The following is a 21,303-nucleotide window of genomic DNA, read 5'->3' on the forward strand; positions in this document are numbered from 1 at the left end:
TTGGAAAACTTGGTATAATTCTAAGTTATTATGTTAATTCTTAAAGTTCAACTGAAAGACAAGAACAAACCTGTTGGATGTTTTCAATCTACTGAAAATGCAGTTCTACCACCAGGATAAATGTTAAAAAGAGAACAAATCCCGGGAAAATGCACAAAACCTTAAAATTAGAAAAAGGTAGTAAATGATCCTTTCTTTAGTATTGAATTACTGCCAGGCTAACAAATAGACCACAGATGATGACGAACCTCAGAATTAAGCTTACTCTCTGAAATGAAGGCATGTAAAAATTGGTTTAATATGTGAAAAATAAAAGTATTTTTCTTCTACCTCTTTAATATTCTGGAACAAAATTGAGTACGTGTTTCTCAGTGTGCAACATCAGGCCTGGCCATTAAGCACAACATGGCTAAAACCAAACTCTCATTTTTCCTTTGAGCTGTGCTCTTTCTTGGTCACTGGGGAGATTAACACCACCATCTGTCATTCACCAGCAGAATGTGTCTTCTGCAGTTTTGGCCACTTCAAATTTTCACCCAGGTTGTGCTTTCTACACAATACCCCCTTCAGTGACAATCCACCACTAGAATCCAAATTACCGTGGAACAGCACTGCAAGGTTCATCTTCTGATATTCGCTGACACTGACACATTATCAACATTCTTCTCATACCTAGCTCAAAAACATAGCACTGTACCAGCTACTAGAAGACAATTTACTCTATCCCAGCTAAACCAGGACAATTGGGTATCCATAAAGCATTCTATTCATTCAAAATTGTCCCACTGTGGCTTCCAAGCCTGACGGCTGCTAGGCTGCTGCCGTGCAAAGATCACTATCGCTATTCAAGCTTACTTCAGCACTTCATGGTGGTTCCATGTATTCACTTATTGGCTCCTTATGCAGTTAGATTTTAAAGTTACCTTTTTCTGTGCTGTACAGGAGCTCATACACTGGAGTCCTGGGCTCATAGCTAGAGTTCCTGTGTACTCTGGTGATAAAAATAAAACCCACCATAAATAAACCTGCCAAGGACACATCCACATCTGCACCAACCTTGCCTCAGGGAGCTCATATTCTAGATGATGTTGTGAAAAAGCTGAATTATATATATATTTCTGACTGATAAACTGAATTTCAGCACACACGAGCAACGCAGAAACACACACGCTCTGGTGACTCATGTTAGGGGTAGAGCACAGAAACATATACAGATGCCCTATGGACATATAGACATCCATGGCATATGGCCATAGATCTTTGCTGAAGGGAAAGCTGCAAATTACTTACCACGCTGCAGCCAGGACAGTCAGGACCATTTTCACATGTCCTACGCCGTGCCTGGATCCCTCCTCCGCACTGAGCAGTGCAGCGCTCCCATGGACCCCAGCCTGTCCAAAACACATGAGGGGGGCACAACAAATGCTCATTGCAGTACCTGTGAGAAGAGGTAGACAAGGAGGCAAAGAATCTATTTAGTACCAAGACGAGACCTCCCCTGAAAGTCCCGCATTTGCATTATTCAGATAGATGTTTGTACAGGGAAATATTTTAGACAAAGGGCCCCTCTCTATTCATAAAGCACTGAACTAACAGTTGCCACACTGCACAGTGTTTAAACATTTGAGGTTTGGGGGTTTTTTTTAGGCTGTAATTGCGTGGGTGAAGCATTTGTTTGCTTTATTCAGTGCCTTTATACAAACCCTGCGCTACAACCATGCTGTTGTACTGCGAGCACGTAAGCAAGGTTGACAACTACTTTACTGAAACCAGTTGTGGCTATACATCTGGGGCAGAAGTGAGTCAACCCAACAGAAGGCAACCACTTACCCAGGCAGTTTTTTATCAGTCTCCAGCTAAGCATTGGTTAGGATCCATCCCTCTCCTCTTCAGAGAGCTAAACTTGCTTTTTGCTTTTGCTTTCCACAGTGTCTCCACTTTTATGGGTAAAATAAAAGCTAACATTGATTCTAGGCATAAAGAACTGTAATGTTTTCATAGTGTTATTACTTTATCTTTTAAAGGGTGTTTTTAGCTATTACAATCTTTGAAGGATTTCCCAGTGGGCTGCAAACTGATTCAGAGGCCTACTAGGTTCTTGAGGGAAGCAGGAATGTTTTACTACTGAGCTGTCATTATTGTACCAAGACATTCAGATATGTAGGAGGGTCCCAACTTTTAGTGAGTTTTTCCATTTTTTGTAAAAACCTGAGATTCCTGATTTCTTGAGCTCACCATCCGATAACTCTAGCCATAGCATGTGCTGCTTAGTAAGGACCCTCTACACAGGTCCAAAGGATCTGGGCCGCCAGCAAGTGTCACTGGGGCTCTAAAAGAGACCAAGCTGTTATTTCAGATAAAGCAAAGCCACAACAGATATTCAGAAAACAGATGACCCTGAAGGAGTGCTCTAATATTTTATGGATGTGGCTGGGTGGCTGTTGTTCCAACTACTGACTGTCCTGAACAAACAAATCAATGTTCCAGTATTTCCTCATTTTTTACACCAGCCATCCAAAATCCGCTGTCTTGTTGCTCTTCAAACAAGTTTCCACCACTTTGCACTCTCCTGCAATGAAAACTGACTCCAATACTTCAGTAAATCATTTTCTACAAAAAGAAGAATGACAGTATAAACTGTTGACATTTTCAGAAAGAATAACCATAACCACATTTTTTTTGCAGAAAGCCCCAAGATCCTCAAGCTCTAGTTCTTCATTACCAAGGAATTTGCACATTCAGGATTCTGGGGGAAAATTTGTTGTTTGTGTATGTTATATACAACAGTAGGTTTGTCACATATGCTGGAGCTTATGATTCAGAATTTGTCCCTAGGTCTGAGCAACTCCATCAAAATTTAAATGCTTGGGAGTGGGGTAAATAGGGGAGTGACATTTAGTTTTGTGTTTCTCTATAGTTAAGGAAACTATTAACAGCTTGTATTGACCTCATCTGCTGTTTACCAGTAAACCGAGGGAAAAAAAAATCCAAACCCTCAATATTTATGAATCTGCTATCTCAGAATTCTTCAGTGCGTGATTTGGGTAAATGTTTTTCAACAGTAGCTTATACATAAGCTACCTTTTTTTCCTCCTGCATGTTCAATATTTGCAATTCACAGTTCACATTATGCCATCACTAAAGATGCATAGGCATGTTCTGCGCCTGGATATTCTTCCCCCAAATCTCCAACAGCTGCACACTTTCTTTGTCACATGCAGTCATTTATGTGAATGTTTGTGATAGTTTGTCTCTGTGATCACTTGTTGAGAACGTGTACGCAATGAAACGTAGATGTAACATCACCATTTATTTAGTCAAATGAGTACACATTTTGCATAATTTCATTAGTTCTTAATGGAGATGTATTGAGTTAATTTGGGACACACACAGAGAATAAAGCAAATCTGCCATGAAGTTGACAATTACCAATATTCAGCCATGCAAAAAGTAAAATTAAGGGTGGGACGCATCTCGCCTTAAAATATAGGCATGTACAGTGTAGCTGTCTATAAATGAAGTAGTCATCCAACCTTGAGCAAGAGTTCATGGAAAGAAACAGCCCTTTCAAAAATATGATTTATGTCACCCTAAAGCAAATGTCTAACGTAGGTCCGACAAACACAGCCCTCAATATACTGATTTCTCTCCATTGACTATAAAGGCTGCATGGGAGACAGACATCTAAGCTCCCATTACAGCCAATGGACATTTTGTCATTACAAGCTATGGAGACTAGAATGATTAAGTTGACCAAATTTAGGAATATACAGTAGAAGGAGACAAATCTCTCTCTTCTCCACGGCCTGTATCGACTAGACTTCTACAGACTGTAGTGGAAGTTCAGACACCTGACTCACACATAAGCACTCACATTCGTGGACACCTGAAGTTAGGTGTGACAAATCTCACTTCGATGAGGCTCACGACACTATATAGTGCCTCTTTCAGTGTCAACATGCCCTATCACCTGCTCTCTCACTTAAGGGGAAGACAGAAAGGAAACCTAACAACTGATACAGTAAGCACTTCAAAGGCTGGCAATTCTGTTAACCAACACAATTTAAAGATGCAGTTGAAACTACAAGATGAAACTGAAAAAAAAGCCCTAAAATGTCTGTGCAGGCTACTTAACTTCAATTTAGGAGAAAAAGTTTTTAAAAAGTCAACAGCAGCAGCGAGTGTCAATTTTTCCTTTTTTTGAGGAAAAGAAGAAACAAACAACACAGCATACAAGTAGAATCGTATTTTCATTTCAGCCAGCCAGCCTCTGAAAACATCAGGTATGCTTTCACAGCTAGAGACATCCCTGCAATTGATCTCTGAGAGCTGTGCTACAGCACAGGGCTTTGAGCCAAGTTTCATTATATCTCCTCTTGGCTGCATTTCAAGTCACTCAGTAACCCTTTTTCCCTTTTGCTCTTTCTTCCCCTCTTAATTGTGTTCTCAGGACCCACAGGGCTAACATTTTACAGTAATTCAACAAAACATGCAATGTAAGAAACTTGAATCTGTGAAACCACTGCCCTCTCCCCTAATCTAACTGCAGTGAGGTCAGAAGGGAGAACAGCCTAGAGAAATGTGGGTTTTGTACAGTGACCCTTCCTGGTTCCCCTTGCAGTGAATCCAAGTTCAAATGCCCTAATAAAGGAATTGTCATACTGGGGGAAGGGAGAACATCCTCTGTCCAGTTGTATCCACAACCACTAGTTCCTACAGTAATTTTTTAAATTTTTACTCCAGGCAATTCCAGTACAACTGGAATTACTATTCTCATTCCAATGAAGATCTCAGGCTTTCGTAAGACATCAATGTTTTTCAGTGTTGCCATGCAGCACTGAGTACCACAGGCTAACTGCACGACAGTTACAAATGTGCCTTTTTTATTCCACAGAGAGATGCTATTTAATTTAAACATATAGTTCTTAATTTTGAACTATATTATGCTAGCATGTATTTAAGAAAAACAAACTAACCTTCATCACTGTCTGCCCGTTCCCATGCAATACACTCTTACGTGGTGGGTACGCGTGATTACCAGCTGGTGACTTGCTGGGAAGCACAGATGATACTGAGGTTGTTGGGAATGCTGGATTCCTTTAATTGAAGGCAGACACACGACGCACACACACGCCTTACTGGATTGAGATTGCTGAATCAACAGAAATCCCCACCCAGGAGACTGTGGAAGGTGGCAGGGGCCACGGCTTTTGTTCCCAGGGGCTTCTGTGGAAGAAGAGGAGGGAGCAGAGAAAGCAAGGAGGATGGAGAGAGCCGTGGGAGCGCAAGCAAGCCCAAAGCCTCGTGGTGTTTATCTGCTCTGCTGAAGGGAACCAGCCTTGTTCGCACTACTCGGAAACAAGCAGTGCTACGTGGAGCAGGCACTTGACTCTTAGCAATTCCTCCTTCTCATGGAAACAATCCCAAAAGCTCTGAATATCTGCTGACGATTGTGTACAAAAAAAGGTGACAATATATACTGCTTCTAATCACCTTATACACCCCCAAATTTCCAGGGCTTTCAAACATTTACTCCTCATCTGCAGCCAATTTATTTTTCTACTTCTGATTTGCCATGCTTTTTTTCTTTCTTTTTTCCCCTATGTAATAAAAGATAACTACACTCGCCAAAAGCAAGGGTTTCTCATTCTAATGTCCCTCATTTCCACACAGATAAGAGGGAGACCAGTGGACTTAATGAGCCCATATCCACTGCATTCCACAGAAAGGAGAGGACAAACATTTTCACTCAATGAAAAAGTCAATACAGGATACTATAGACTCTATAAACTAAAACCTAGAGAGTTTTCCAGCAGCTTCGGCGAATATTTCTCATACAGGAAAACCCAGAAATTTTTAAGCCCCTAAGGAATTCATCAGGATGTCTTCCATCTGGAGTCTTAACTACGAAATTATTTTCTCTGATGAACAAATTCTGTTAAAATACTATTTTAAATCCATCTCCATATTCTGTCTAAATGCACATCAGCTGCACTTTTGACCTATTTCTACAGGGTGAATTTGCTTTGTAATCTGAGTCTTTGCTGCTCTCTCACAATTGTTTTCACCACCCGCACTCGCCCCTCCCCGCCCTTAGCAGCAGAGCAAGCAAGAGCTTAACTTATCTGCAACACTTTAAATTGGTAAATATTGCCATTGATTTCCAGGGAATGACCAGCAAGCACAGAGCTGCCTGATACATTAACCATGAAAGGATCATGGCTTTCATGAGGTAAAACAAACATAACCGAGACAAACATTTAGCTCGTAATGCATGAACAAGTACTCTCAAACTGAATATGCATTCACATCTGCAGGTGAATTTATCTCAGCTATACGCTGCCTTTTCTGTGTTTGCTTTCTATGGACTTACGCACTGGACTTCTACGGAAATCACTGTTTGTTGAAAAGCTGTTTCAAAGTTTGGCACAATGTTGGCTGTGGAAACCGAATCCCATATTTCTGCCCCTGAACCTGTGAATGTGACGTGAATATGCACTTTCATAAAGACAAATGCACACAATGTGTAAACCAACTAATTCCAGTTTATACTAAGACTACACATATATTCATTTTACATATGTGCTGGGCCATTAAGAAAGTAAAATGTTAGGCTATTTATAAGCCGATTAATTTAACTGAGAAAATCTGAGAAGCTGCTTATTGGTACTCTGGATACAAACCCAAGGTAAACATTTCTTAGGAGTTCCTCCACGTGGAGTATTTGCTCAGCCTGCCTAAACGTACTGGGCCCAGTTCTCAAAGGAAGCGTTTCCATTTGGTGCAGATGTAACCCCAGTGGCACTGGAGCGAAGCAGTGAATCAGGACTACTGTAAATACTGGTACTCCGTTGCCCTCGCAGCTCAAAACTCTACACGCTGTCAGAGCCCCGAGGACACTCAAAAGGACCTAATGGCCCCAACCAGCCTCACCTGGGACCTCCACCCACACCCACAGGCCCAGGAGCTCTACTTGAGCTCTGCCAGGGACCTTCAACCTCTGCCAGGGACCTTCAACCCCCGCCCGAGCTGTGTTGTTGGAGAAGTGCTGGGCCTTGTCCCTGGCCCACCATGGAGCCCCTTGGTCTAGACCTCAACGTGTGGACTGGCTTCTGGCCTTGGCCCTGTTGCTGTAGACCTGCCCGGTGACCACTGAACCTGATCCTAACCCCAGCCTGCGGCTCGGCTTCCCAGGTGGACCTCAGCCTTGACCCATCACCATGATATCACCTAGGGTCTAGACACTTGGTTGGACCTGGCCAGAGCCTCCAGGCTTGCCCTGCTCCCTGGCTGGGGGTGCTGGGATGGGCCCTGGCTGGCCAGGTTCCCAGGACTCTCTGCTTTTTACAGCTCTGAAAAGATTTATCCATGTCCTTGGCCTGTCCCTGAGAAAAATCCTGGCAAATAACTGATGCCTCATTCCTCTAGCTGCTTTACAAATTATACGACAAAACTTCCTAACACACCACACCTTCTGGAAATAAATTTTGGAAGTACTTTGAAAAAAAAAACCCCAACTCTAAAAGTATCAGCAGACATCATGGATAACTTAAACAAAATCAGGGTAGCGGCAGGAAGCTCAACTGTGAGCAAGCTGGTGAGTGGGAGGAAGGTGCAGGGCCGGTGAGAGTGAAGGGTGTTTCAAGGAGATCGGAAACAGCGACAGAGGAACTATGAGAGAAAAAGGCATCCTGCAGTAAACTCACAGGCACGTACAGCCCCGATTGCTGCTGAACTGGACAAAGAGGGAAAGGACAAGTAACCTGCAGGCTACAAAAGCAAAGCAACATAAGCCTGCTGTTCCTTCAGAACCGTTACATATCAAAATTCAATCCTTCTAGGCTGCTATTATTTCAACTCATTCTAAGTATCACTTTCCACTTTGTAATCGCTTTTTTAGTGCACCCGTTGTCTTAATAGTGGACATTTTCTTCTATAATTATGAATGTATTTCTCACCGTTTTCTGTATTTGTCTGAAACTCCTTATTGGACTTTTATTTCATGTTAAACTTAAAATGAACAATGACTACTAAGATTCATAGTCCATCACCAAAAAGTCTATCCAAATTAAACTCTTTTCTTCTATACTCAGTCTCATTGTGTCCTGCCCTGGTCTGACCTCTCAGTTCAAGAAAATCAATAACTATTATTCATGCTGGGACAGAGCTATGTAACAGCAGATATAATCTGCATTTGGTGGTGATGGCTTTTTGGTTGGGCAACTTATTTTCAGAAAGCAATTTACAAAATAACAAAATGCTCTCCTCTACAATGAAATGGTAAATATTCATGGCTCTGAAACAGCAAGAAGTGTTCACATGTTCTGTGATACTGATCCTTTACATTTAGAGTTAGAAAGACCAGGTCCCTGGTGATATGTTAATACATAAATGTGTGCTGCAACTTCCCTTCAATGGAATCTCTTAATCTGGAGAAATGCCAGAGTTGGTGTTTAATTAAATTGCTCACTGAAACTCATCATAAAGGTTACTGAATCTTGTTTTCATCCAACAGCAATACAGGATACTAAATCATCCATACAGAAACACTGAAGTGAGCTGCAAGTGCATATTGAAAGGAAACACATCCACATACATCTCTTGGAACAGATGACTCCAGTACTCCGAATTCTTACACCAACACCAGTCTTCTGCTATCTAGCTTTCTGTCATGCCTCGGGAAACAACATAATGCATCTAAGAGTTGCAGTTTATCTAAATATATTCTAGTTTGGTTTCAAGAAATATTTAATTCCTGTTAAAATTCCTAACACACAAATTACCAACTGGAGTCATTCAGGTGCATGTAAAATGGAATCAGAGGCCTGAACTTTACATTCTGAGCTAGTGACAAAATACCCAGCCCGGTGCCAAAGCAATAGATGGTGAAATCAAAATCTGAGCTGACTTGATCTGCTCAGGGGTTAATATAGATACAAACAATTTAAAAAACCCCTGAAACCTTACTAAAAGATATTAGAGTTCAAGGTGTATTATATTTATTGAATATAAAACAAAGCCCTTGAAACTTCCTTTCGTGTTCTATAGATGCTTAATTCATTCAAGACAGAAAAAAAATGAACTCACAGCATCAGTAACATAGTGCTGTGACCTTACTATATTTTGCTCTGAATTCTAGGTCTTGAGGCTGGGCAAGTTACAATTCAAACACACTGCAATCAATTTTCAAGGAGAATCAATTTTCAGGGTCCCAAGGGACAGCAGCACATTGCTCCAGCACAATTCTCTGGCACTACCAGGAGCTCTCAGCTGGCTCAAGAGGGATGCAGCTAAGTGAAAGATGAAAGAACCGCTGCAGACCCACAGACTTGCTAATGGGAATACTGCTACTGTGCAGCAGTGTAGTTAGAGAGTGAGAGGAAAGGGAAGAGAAAAACAAGGCAGGTAAAGGAGAAAATGTCCTGTGGAACACAGCGGAGCAGAAGAAAATAAAACACACAGTTGAAAAAAGATAACTCACCTCTCCTCCCGATTCTGTCCCACACAGACGCGTCCTCCGTGTCGAGGGGTTGGATTGCTGCAGGAACGCTGACGAACTTGAAAGCCTATTCCACAAGTGGTACTACAGGGTGACCAAGAAGTCCATGGTGTCCAGCCTCCATTTCTGGTAGAATAAAAAGCTCAGGCTCTGTCATCTGTTATACATAGCGAATGGCTGATTAGGTGTGACTGACAGCAGAATCTGGCCCATTAATATTTCTGTAGAAGTCATTAATACTGCACTGTGTTCCATTTCTTAAAGAATATGGAACTAAAATAAAGGTGCTCTGATCCTTCTATATTCCATGCTCTGTAATCAGCAACTGCTAAAATGCTCTCATTACACAAGAAGTAAAGTACAAAGATAAGAAGCTATTTAGTTGCTTTCAGTCACTTTATTCTGCATAAACTTCACCTGCAAACTCCTGTATCAAAGTTCTGAAGATAACTTTTAATTACATATTGTTCCAATTATTATTTGTGGGTCTTTTTTTCAGGGAAATTAAAATGTCAAGTTTTGCTACCTCTTCTGAAAGTGATTAAAGCCTGGAGAAAAGGAGGCTGAGGGGAGACCTTATCGCTCTCTGCAACCGCCTGAAAGGAGGGTGTAGCGGGGTGGGGTCGGTCTCTTCTATCGAGTAACTAGTGATAGGATGAGAGGAAATGGCCTCAAGTTGCACCAGGGGAGGTTTAGGTTGGATATTAGGAAAAATTTCTTCACCGAAAGGGGTGTCAGGCACTGGAACAGGCTGCCCAGGGATGTGGTGGAGTCACCATCCCTGGAGCTGTTTAAAAGACGTGTAGGTGTGGCACTTAGGGACATGGTTTAGTGGTGGACTTGGCAGTGCTAGGTTAATGGTTGGACTCGATGATCTTAAAGGTCTTTTCCAACCTAAATGATTCTATGATTCTAAAGGAAAAAGAGTAATAAGTGTCAAAATGCATTAGTTCACAATTTCAACAGGATACTCTGATAAGGCGTCAATACCTTATTTGTAATGTAACCAAAAAGCTAACAGAATTCACATGCTGTACCCTGCATTTGTGAACGTTTGGAAAGGACACTCCTGTCTCTCCCCAATATACCCTAGGAAAAAATATACTAGACCAAACATCTCAAAAGGAATTTCATACCCTGTCCTAAGCAAAAAATGATGCACTTCAGCAGTTCCCAAAACCTTTTGATGGCTAGCTTGCAGTTTCTGTATTGGTAGAAGACAAACAGAAATCAAGAAAAATAAAACTAAATTATAAGGAGTTTTTGAAGTCTCATCATAAAAGCAAAAGTTAATATAGTGCCTTACTTGATTTTGAAATCATTTTTTTTTAACAATGAAAATTAATTAAATCCAGTAATAAAAATGACATAAGATTATTCAAGTAATTTATCACAAATATTACCAATTTAAATTTCACTCATCTTGATGTCTTGTTATTATAAGGGAGATAAGAGTTGATAACACAGAAAAAAAGCTTTTGAAAACATTAATCAGCTATCACTGGTAACACAGACAAAAAAAAAAAAAAAAGATCTCTGTCAGTGCAATGTCTGACCGAAGCCATTGTCCTAATCTGAAGCTATATACTACATTGTTATGTTTTTAATAATTTCCCTAAAATTGACTATTTCCACTTACAGAGCTTGCAGTTATCTTGTGCAGAAGGATAATCAGTTTTATTCACTACCATGATGTGCTTCTGATGTTTAAAAAAAACCAAAAAAGCAGAGACAAAAAGCAGAAAGAATCACTGAAAATAAGCAGAATGCACCAGTATGTAAGTTTCATCGTGCAATTAAAGTACATATAATGTTTTAAACATGAACTCCTAATGCAGTTCAGAATATGCAGTGTCCTGAGTCTCTTTGAAATGATCTGCTCTCACTGTTTTTTCTGGGAGTGGTTACGTGCCTGAGGAAGACAAAAGAGTGGCTGAAGAGTGGCATACAGACTGGTAATAGATCTAGATGTCATGATACAACCAAAAGATAAAATGAAAACATTTTTCCCAAGGCAGAATGGGGGAACATAATGGTGACATGAGACCTCCAAAAAAGTGAACAGTTCTGACTTCCAGGAAAAAAGTTTTATGACTTACAGAACTGAGAAAAACATATCATACTTTGGATATTACCTCACTGACTTTTTTCTTTCTGAGCTTTTGTTAAAATTAGCTGAAGACAATATTATTTGGTACACAGCATTTGAAATCACTATTTGCTATCTGGCTCATTCTCTCTCCCACAAAGTCTGTGAGATACTTTCTAATGCTGTGGCCATCGCTATAAGCTGTTTCCTGCACAGAACAGGATCTATTCTGACGAAGTTAAAAACTTTTAAACCATAAACAATAGAACCTGAAATTGTTTTGTGTACCTGGAACAGTTGGCAATCTCCATGGTTGGTCCTTCACACAGCCAGCCTCCACACTGAGGAGCAGGACTGTCACACACCCGGGTCCTGCAGAGGCAGGAGCCAACGCTGGCACCATCAGTGTGGGTGCAAGGTTTCCACTGCGACCACGTTCCAAAATGCCCATCCACTGTCAGATTCCTCATCTAGAAACAAACGCAACAGAAGGGCTTACCCGACGCCTGACGCTTCCTTCGCACCACCTCTTAGTTCTGCAGTACAGGGAGGTACAGCCTTCAGCCGCCAACTCTAAAAGCCTCCACTGCAGAGGTATACGTTCCAGACAGCAAGCTCCCCTTAGCATCTCTCTAGCTGCAAAATTCCCACCATCTGCAACCGATCTGGGCCAGCGGATGCCACCACTACAGCAATAACAATAATCACAACTAGCCGTTACCTTTCACAACCATGCTTGCCTACAGTGATTCCATAGAAAGTACAGTTTCACCTTCTTGATTATCTTCTGATGACAGTATTCCCTATTTCCTAAAATTTACCTGTGATTAGGAACCTGGATGCTGACTGTAAAACAGCATGTGCAAGAATGCTTGTGGAAACCCTAATCTACATTGGTAGGAAGAGGCAGCAGAGGTTAATAGTCCAGGGTAAAAAAACTGGATGAATGAAACTCAAATCTCCATGATGAGTGTCTTTCTGACAACAGTTTTTTGAAGCACATAACAGATAGCGCCATTTCATAAAAGTGAAATGTAGTTTTAAATATGACTCTCTCTAAACAGTAGATGTAATTATATGTATAAGTCCTAAAAACATCTTCAAAAAAGCAGCTCCTAACCCTACATGATCAGACACTTTGCTCCTGCTGAAGTCAATTCTCAACACCTTTGGCTGGAAGGGTCAGACCATTCTCACCTTGACTGGAATGTTTCCATCATGCAGCCATAACACATGCTAATAAGAATTCTTTACTGTCCAGCTGAAATGGAATGCACTAACGGAAACTGCAGCTGCCTCCATTGTTACTGGAACTTCTAAAGAAAATGGGGCTGGACATGGGGAATTCAGCTCTCTTAAAAAGACAGGCTTTCATATTATTGATTCTTTTAGCAAGATGTTAATCTTCACAAATCTGTGATCATAAATGGAAATGATGGCCACTTTTTCACTTAAATGCTATAGGATTTGCCCTTTGATTGTCACATTTTAACTTTCAGTCAAAACAACAGTACTAACAAGTGCAGGCTAAATAGCATTTAAAGTCACTCTTAAATAAAAATTAATATGTATCTGTTGTAGTCATGCATATTTTATCAAATGTGTAAGAACATAACACTTTAACATTTGCTTATATATTGAAATAGGAACTACAGTTGTAGATTGTCATGAATAATCTGAAATGGTGTCTCCCTTTGGTATTTTTAGTATTGTTTCAACTTTAGCAGTGCTGAGGGAAGTATACATTTCACTAATAATTTGAAGATAGAAGAGATTCGATTACAGCACAAGACATGTTTCCACTGCCACGCTGGGTGCTGGCTGATTCTTTCCACTGTGGTAAGGGCTCCATAATTTCACTATTAATTACATTTCTCATAATTTATTTTTCAGAGATACAGCTTCTCCACAGAACAGCTATATGTATGTTCTGCCAGCTACAACTGACATAACCATAATTCATCGTTTCAAAATTCTGCTGACAGCTGTTTATTGAAAATAACTCACCGACCTTTGCTCATGCAGAGTATACACTGCTGTTTTTCATAAGACAACAAGAAATACTTACTTCTTGTTAAGTGACAAGTAAACCCATTCTCTCTTACACAGCTGGTCTAACAAATATATAGTCCATAAACTAGCAATGCTATCTCCCCAATCCAATTAATGTCAGAGATGTGAAAATGTCTGCTGCTTTCCATATCTATGCTGCACCAAAGCATCTTTATTGTTGCACCTACAATTATAAACTAAAGCTACAGTTGTCTATGGTTACCATAATTTATATCAAGTGGCAGGGAAAGTATTCATAAAATTCAGCTGAAAGCTTGAGCTCAGAAGGACATATTGACGGTAGATTTTTGCCCCCTGCTCCTGTAAAGATCATCCCACTGCAGTCTCTGCTCTTCCCCATGACTCACCTGCTCTGTCTCTCTATGAGTATCTCCCTTTCACAAGCGATATCGAACAATTTCATCATAGGACTACAGAAACGCAAAATGTACTGATGAGGGGCCGCCTTAGCCCTCACCAGAACCTACGCCCATTAACCTTTCACCATCTGGCACACCTCAAGGGGAAAATCGCAATCAATCGGACAATAGGGCTGTACTTTCCTGGCATGGCTACACTCTGCTTTCCCTCTCTACTACCCCGTTTTTGTCACCCTTTCCCTTCTGCAGATACCTCTAGTCTCTTCTTCCTTCCTAATGCCCTGGAAGTATCAGTCATCTCTGTCCTGAGCCTCTCCGCACCCACCTTGTCCCTCCTGGTTTGTGCCTCTGCACTCTGAGCCAAGGTCACATCTTCAGTGACCCAGCCCTTAAATCTGCCATGAGCTCTTGGGTTTGAGATTACTTTGTGTAGAATTCAGTGGCTCTGGAGTGTTTCCTGAAGCTGCTAATGAATTCAGGTAAGATCCCATATTATACTCTTTCCCTGCATGCAGCTGTGAAAAATAAAGCCATTTCATGTTGCACACTTATGTAAAAAACCCCAACTTTAAAAAAAAATATTTTTACTTTCCTTGTAAAAGCTCTTTGATAATGTCAGACAGTGTATTTTTAAGTGATGGATTGCAAGTGGTCCCACTGGAAAATATTTTGGCAAAAAAATGAACCTTCATTACTATAAAAAATACTGGATGAATAATAGGGATATGTGACCAACTGGAAGAAGCTCAAAGTAGACATATGTGCTGTAGCATTAATTACTATCTATGTTCATGCACAATTGGTGTACTTAGGCCAACTGAAACAACAACCTAAAAAAACAACTTGAGAATTAAATCAAAGCAAGATAACCAAAAAAACCACATTTGTCACAAATGATCTTCAAAGTTCAGCGAGATGGTAACACAAATGCTCAGCTACCTCTCCTAGCCCCCTCCCTGCTCTACCATGACATGCCAATAAATACTCCGATATATGAATAATTCCCTAGGAAATAATTTCTCAAGTGCAACTGGTCATACTTTTAATTTTGGGCTAAACTACTGTATAAACATGCCTCTGTCTCTGATCCGAGTTTAGAAGAAACTGGTCATGCATTAACCTATAATGTTAAAAAGACCAGTGTAGTTTTACTAACAATTAAGATATTGGAACCGATTGGAACCAAAGAGGGAGAGTAGGAGGTTTCTAATACTCTGTTATGTTCTGCCTGCAACATTGTCTTAAATATATATAGCAAAAGTCAAGGATGCACATAGCTCAGTTGCCTACAAAATGAAATTCATTACATCTTGGCTTATATATCCTGTGAATACAGCACATAAAAATGCTATAAAAACAAATATTTGAAAGCCTCGCTAAGCAAAATTGTAATCGATTGCAGTTTGCCAGAATACAGTGTTATTTTAAAGGAAAGTTTCTATGAAGTTTTCAAATTTGTTCAATAATGTGTTACTTAGAGTTCAAGGGTTTAAGACAGCAAAGTGGTAAAACCACGCTTTTCAATTTAGACAGTTAGTTCTACAATTTTCCTTATATTACGCAATCTCAATCTGCTCAACTCCAAAATTCCTTTGGAGGCTCGCTAAATCTTTTAATCTCTGATATGCAGCATAAGTCTCACAGCTGTGGATGAATTTCTGAGCAATCCTTTGGTGCTCCTCTGCTTTGACTAGACTGTCACATCCTACGCAACTGTCATATAATAGATACTAAATAATTGTTTTTCCAGTTGAATGGAACAGAATTGAATTCTCCTTTCTAAACCATTCCTCCTCCCCCTCCACCCCCTCTTGGCCTCATGTTTTTTATCTATGAAAGAAAATAAGGGCTAATGCCAGAATTCAAAGACTAAGCAGTAGGGAGACTGCTCATGCAAATACCAACCAACCAACCCATTCCAGTAATCCTTGCTAATACAGCAACCCAACTAGGGGACCAGCAAACCCTCCACATAACCACATTTAGCCTGCGGGATTACCGCAGGGAGATATGATGTACTCCATGTACTTGGAAATGAATATACTGGACAGTGCATCTAGCGTACTTGTCAATCAGGGAGGCAAGGACTGCACTAGTGACTGAATCCCGACTTTCTGTGAGACAATGGCTATGTCTATATTAGCAAATGGTATGCACATAAACTGCCAATCTGGAAAATAAAACAGGTGGTGTTGAAGACTTGACACATACACCATACATATTTTGTGGACTTTATGCTGGACTCGCTCTGGCCATCGATCAAATGCCTAGTAGTAGTCAGAGCACATATTTGGTTTAATTTAATCTGAAAGTAATGTAGCCTGTGTGCTTCAAGACTGCTTTGTGATGTGAAACAAAGAACAGTAGATGGGAAAAATCAGAGTATTTGCCCCAAAGTTGCTCCAGATTTCAGCTAAAATGCTAATGCAGATGAATCCAATGCAAGCCTTTTTTATTAGGCCATTATGTGAGAGCATGGATGCAAAGGACAGGACAAGGTATTTAAAAAATTACTATTTAATGTCAAACACAGACAGTCAGAACCAGGAGCTAGTTCTCAAGGACCTTGGAATCAGTGTAGTGATTTGTATCTATGAGGCTGCTGCAGCACGTGTAGAGCTCCCACGTGAAAGCTGGAAGAACTTTATACTAATTTTGCACGTCTCTAGTTCACTAAACAAAGCCCAGCTTAAGAGAGTGGACTGTCAGTAAGATGTTAAAAGGAGCTTGTTGAACACATGGAGAATAGAACATGGATGTCGTATGAGCATAAATTCATAGATGTGTGTGCTCCAGTGGCAAGTGGGGACAAGTTCAAGAAGTTCTTATTAGCAATGAAAGCAGAACTGAGTTGGAGAGGCTCCCTCTCCATGGGCAACATGCAAAGACAAAGCAGCCTCCCTGAGTCTCCAAAGGAAAGAGCTTACTAGCACAAGGAAGATCCTTCTTAACCTTCTTTTTGTGCTCTTCGGAGTGAGGGAAACGAATCAATATTAAACCAACACTGGAACCACATTAAAAAGGATGGATATAAATCAACATTTTTGTTTGGTTTTTATTATATTAAATTTATTCAAAATAATTTTTAAAGACAAGTGTTAAACCACTGTAAATATTAATACAAAGTTTATTATAATTATCACTCCTGTCATTTATGTGGGTGAGACTTAACTCATAGAATTCACCCTTCCAAGTCATGGACTTTGAAGGACGTTATATGGCCTTTTATATTAGCAATAATGATCCTAAAAGAAAAGATTGTACCACTAGTGATTAAATTTTTTCCAAGTACAAAATGGAGAAAAATCCTGCAGAGAAAAACATGTCAATATCTCTAATCCTAGTGAACATTTGCTTTCAAGGTGGGAACACAGACATTACAGGTAAAAAAGAACTACTCTTTGAAAGTACTACAAATAACTTGATCATATTATATAAGTAGTTTGATAAGAAATAGAAAAGAAACTGAATATCCTGTTAACATCTGATGGGAAAGCCTGAGGAAAATGGCATTAAATACAGTTTTCTGAGTTTGAAAAATCTATGCCAGCTCATTTTCATGAAATTCACAAGGAATCAAAAGTTTTAAGAGATAAATGAATGTATTTGGACTTACAGGACACACAGTAATGCTTTGCTCCCACTGACTCATGCTCAGACTTTCTTCCAGCGTTGTGCATTTCTTCATCACCATGTCCCAGCCACAATAAGGGTCTTGGGATCCAATGCATGCACTGTGAATGAAAACCAGTCAGAAAACATGAACATTTATCTTCATCTGTAGAGACCAAAGATCTCTAAATAACTATGCGGTGTCCCTTCATGTTTCGCAGGCCTAAAACTGATAGTGAAACTGATCCCTGTTGTGGTATGGTACAGATGAAATGACAAAAGAGAAGAAAAATGAATTTGAATGCCTACACAAAGCTAGCATTTCTTTTAAGTGCATAGCTGAATTTCTGGCTGTATGCATGGTATATCATTAAGACTGATTATTGTACTTAATTACTAGAGAATTACAGCAATTCATAAAAAGCCTATGTTGTCTGCTCCAAGTAACGAAGATTTCAGGAGTTACAGTTCTTAGTCTTCCCTATCAGTTTTGGAATTATAGTTATCATCTTTGTCAGAAATCAGATGACAATGTCTACTCTTTGAAAACTAATTAGAAAACCTCTGATTTGTTTTCTGCACTGCTATAGAATCCCTGGAAGTAAGTTCAAAGGGGTGCCGGTGGCTGCCATCACACCTCTTGCATTTCACACACTGCCCTAGACATTCCCTCCTCTGGCACATGAGGATGAAAAAGGAAGGTTAGAGAGAAGGATGGTAGTCCAGCTTCCTACAGACTCTGAAAGACCCACTGTAAAAAACTAGAAGTTCTTTTCGCTATTAAATGGCAGCTTTCTCTTGCTACTGGTAGCACAAGCGTTAACAGTCCAGGCAATAGGTCTGCAGCTTCATAGCTAAAGGTATATCAGAAAGGAGGTGGAAGTCCCATTATAGTGAAGCATAATATAATCAGTTTAACGCTTGTAAAAATACTTATAAATTACACATAAAAAAATCATAAATTCAAACATTTTGTCTAGATTATAAAAAATGCTAAACTGATCATTCTTGCTCAACTCATTCTTTGAGATACTCAAAACCCATCTGGACACAGTCCTGGGCAACCGGCCCTGGGTGACCCAGCTTGAGCAGGGGGGCAGGACTAGATGATCTCTAGAGGTCCCTGCCAAACTCAACTCTTCTGTGATTCTGTCCTCACAAATCCTGTGCTTTATTCTTATTTCTATTTATCTCTGGCATTCCTTATGTAGTTCCCACAGTAACATCAGACAAAACGCAGACTTACTAATTCCCTACTATGCTACTCCATAATACCATCACAGCGGATCCTTACTAGTTATAAATTTCAAAGAATTAGTTTCTACAGTACACTTGGCAACATGGATTGCCAGTGCTATGTGGGAGCATAGTTCCCATCTGCAAAATGGGCGCAGAGTAAGAGACATAATAGCCAAAACTCCCTAGGTATCCCTAATTAGGCTGCCAGTTCACAGATAAAGCTTCTGGTTTAGGGGATTCGGTGTTCAGAAAAGAGTTCCCACTGATGGTTCTTGCAGCTGCGAGCACTTAGCATTTTTGTAACTCAGGCTGCACATGTTTCCATTTACTCTATCTAGAAAGTGAGAAGGACAATTAATGCAAATTATGGAAAGTTCTAAGTGTCTTGATCTTCCAGGGTCTGCAAGACAAGATGTTCAGTGTTCTCCTTCAGAGTATGTCTGGTAACGCACATGTTTTATGAAAAATGACTACAAAACAAAAGTAAAGGCTGACCTAATGCACAATTGGCAACATTAGCTGTGCTATTTCTCAGAGTAGAAGTGCTCACTTTTCCAACTTCACTATTCCTTTATGTTAAGTGTTAGTATTTTTAAATGCAGTTATTAGGCGTTAGACACTTTCTATTAAAAAAAAAAAATATTTTAAAAGTCAATACCCTTTCACTCAAAACCACACTCCCTCTTTCCTGGGAGTAAGCTGATCCTTCTCCCACTCTGCTCTTAGACCCTATTTCCTCTTCTGCTTTTGTTTCCACATTACTTTCCACTCAGGCAAATGGCTTGCACCTTTCATTACAAGTCACTTAACAGTTATAAGTAGGGCACTCAAAGCATATTTTGACCGTTCTTAAAACTTCCTGGTATCAGAATGGATCCTAGTTCCATGGAAAAAATAAAGTTAAAAAAAATGCTGAAAAGTCCTTGTACTGCCAGGACAAAGCATGTTCCATCACTCCGTGGACACTGAACATGGCCATTTCAGTAAGTGACTGGGTTTGGAGAGCACTGCAGCAAGATAAAATCAGGTGAATCTTTCCAGAATTTAGTTAAGAAGGTCCACTGACCATATGAAAACTATGGTTTTAAGAAGTTAATAACTCAGCTAACCTCGTGCAGATGACAAGAGGCTAAATGCAAAGAACTGCCTCTAAAAATGAAAGGCATTAACAGTCTTCAATAATCTGTTGGTTTTTTTTTTTTTTCTTTACACTACAATACATAAATTAATCCTGGAAACATATGAACTATTCCAAACAAAGCAACAGGAAATTTCATCTGAGAAGCATTCCTCACATGAGAAACTCTAGTTTTGCCTTATTTTTTTTTATAATGTTCTAATTGATTGTCCCAGTCATTATTATATCTAAGTCTCATTTTGTAAAAAGTTTAATTTTTGAAATCTTATATTCAGAAAGAAAAATCATACCACGAAAGTGTAGTTCAGCATCATCACCCTCTTTCTGGCATTTCAGTTCACTGTGCCAGATATATTAATGAAATGAGGCAGGACCTGGCTTAAATAGCTGCCCTGTTTTCAGGTATTGGCACAACAGTCCTTTTCTGTTCTGCCTCACATCTCGGAGGGTTTTCTTATTTATTTCTTTTAGATCACTTGCTTAGATCACCAGTGTCTCTGAAAAGTGGATATATTTTCTTTTAAGTGAAAAGAAGAGGATAGGTAATATGCGGGTAAATTTTAATCCATATTTGCTTAATTATGCTACCTTTTAAAACCTTTTTCTTTCCTTTGAGGGATAATTTAATGTGTGAATAACAGCAGCTAATTATTTTGATCTGCTATGCCTAGATTTAAAAAAAAAAAAAAAAAAAGAAACAGATAACAAAATAAGTTTACGGATAGAAAATGAGGATAGAATAAAGCTTGTAAGTATGAAGATATCAGAACTTCTATCTGAAATCTGAAATTAAAGGGACTATTATTAACTCACAGTTATGTGTCCTTACTGTCCTCCGTAATGAAAATTTCATATTGTTTTAACTCTTTTTTAATGAATCTTTCTCCCAAGAGATAGCAGTAAGAGGAACAGCTTCAGTGTGTACATGAAATAACAAAAGAAACTGTACAAAATGGCTGTCAAATTCATGTAAGTAAGGAAAGTTGATAATTAGGTACCATTACACATCTTTATGCCTTTTTTCTCCCAGATCTCTGTTTAAATTAAAGCCATTTTAGATGCTACTGTTGAAAAATTAGATACATTTTAAAATTAGTATTAGGTCTTTCAGTTGACAGGGCCCTTTCAGACAGTGACACTGGAAGTAGCAGAGCTGGATAATATATTAGTCATCTTGTCTCTGAGAGTCTACCTTACATCTCAATTTCACCAGAGATGAAAATGAATGTTTTGTCTGTTACTCCCAGTAGGCACCAGCCCACACCTCTTAGACTTCACGTCCCAGCACTGCTAA

At 39.6% G+C, this 21,303-nt stretch overlaps 1 protein-coding gene across 5 annotated transcripts in view; it reads right to left on the reverse strand.

Annotated features, from left to right (window-relative positions):
• SEMA5A (semaphorin 5A) overlaps positions 1-21,303 on the reverse strand; it is a 341,199-nt gene that overhangs the window by 73,127 nt on the left and 246,769 nt on the right. For all 5 annotated transcript variants that reach the window (XM_030041900.2, XM_030041903.2, XM_030041902.2 and 2 more), the window contains 4 exons: positions 17,637-17,754; positions 11,877-12,058; positions 9,482-9,625; positions 1,291-1,438 (listed from right to left, as the gene is read on the reverse strand). In XM_030041900.2, coding sequence (XP_029897760.1) covers positions 1,291-1,438; positions 9,482-9,625; positions 11,877-12,058; positions 17,637-17,754 — 592 coding nt within the window. The remainder of the gene's footprint in view (positions 1-1,290; positions 1,439-9,481; positions 9,626-11,876; positions 12,059-17,636; positions 17,755-21,303) is intronic.

Source organism: Aquila chrysaetos, chromosome 18, assembly GCF_900496995.4.
Source record: "Aquila chrysaetos chrysaetos chromosome 18, bAquChr1.4, whole genome shotgun sequence".
Taxonomy (NCBI): Eukaryota; Metazoa; Chordata; class Aves; order Accipitriformes; family Accipitridae; genus Aquila; species Aquila chrysaetos.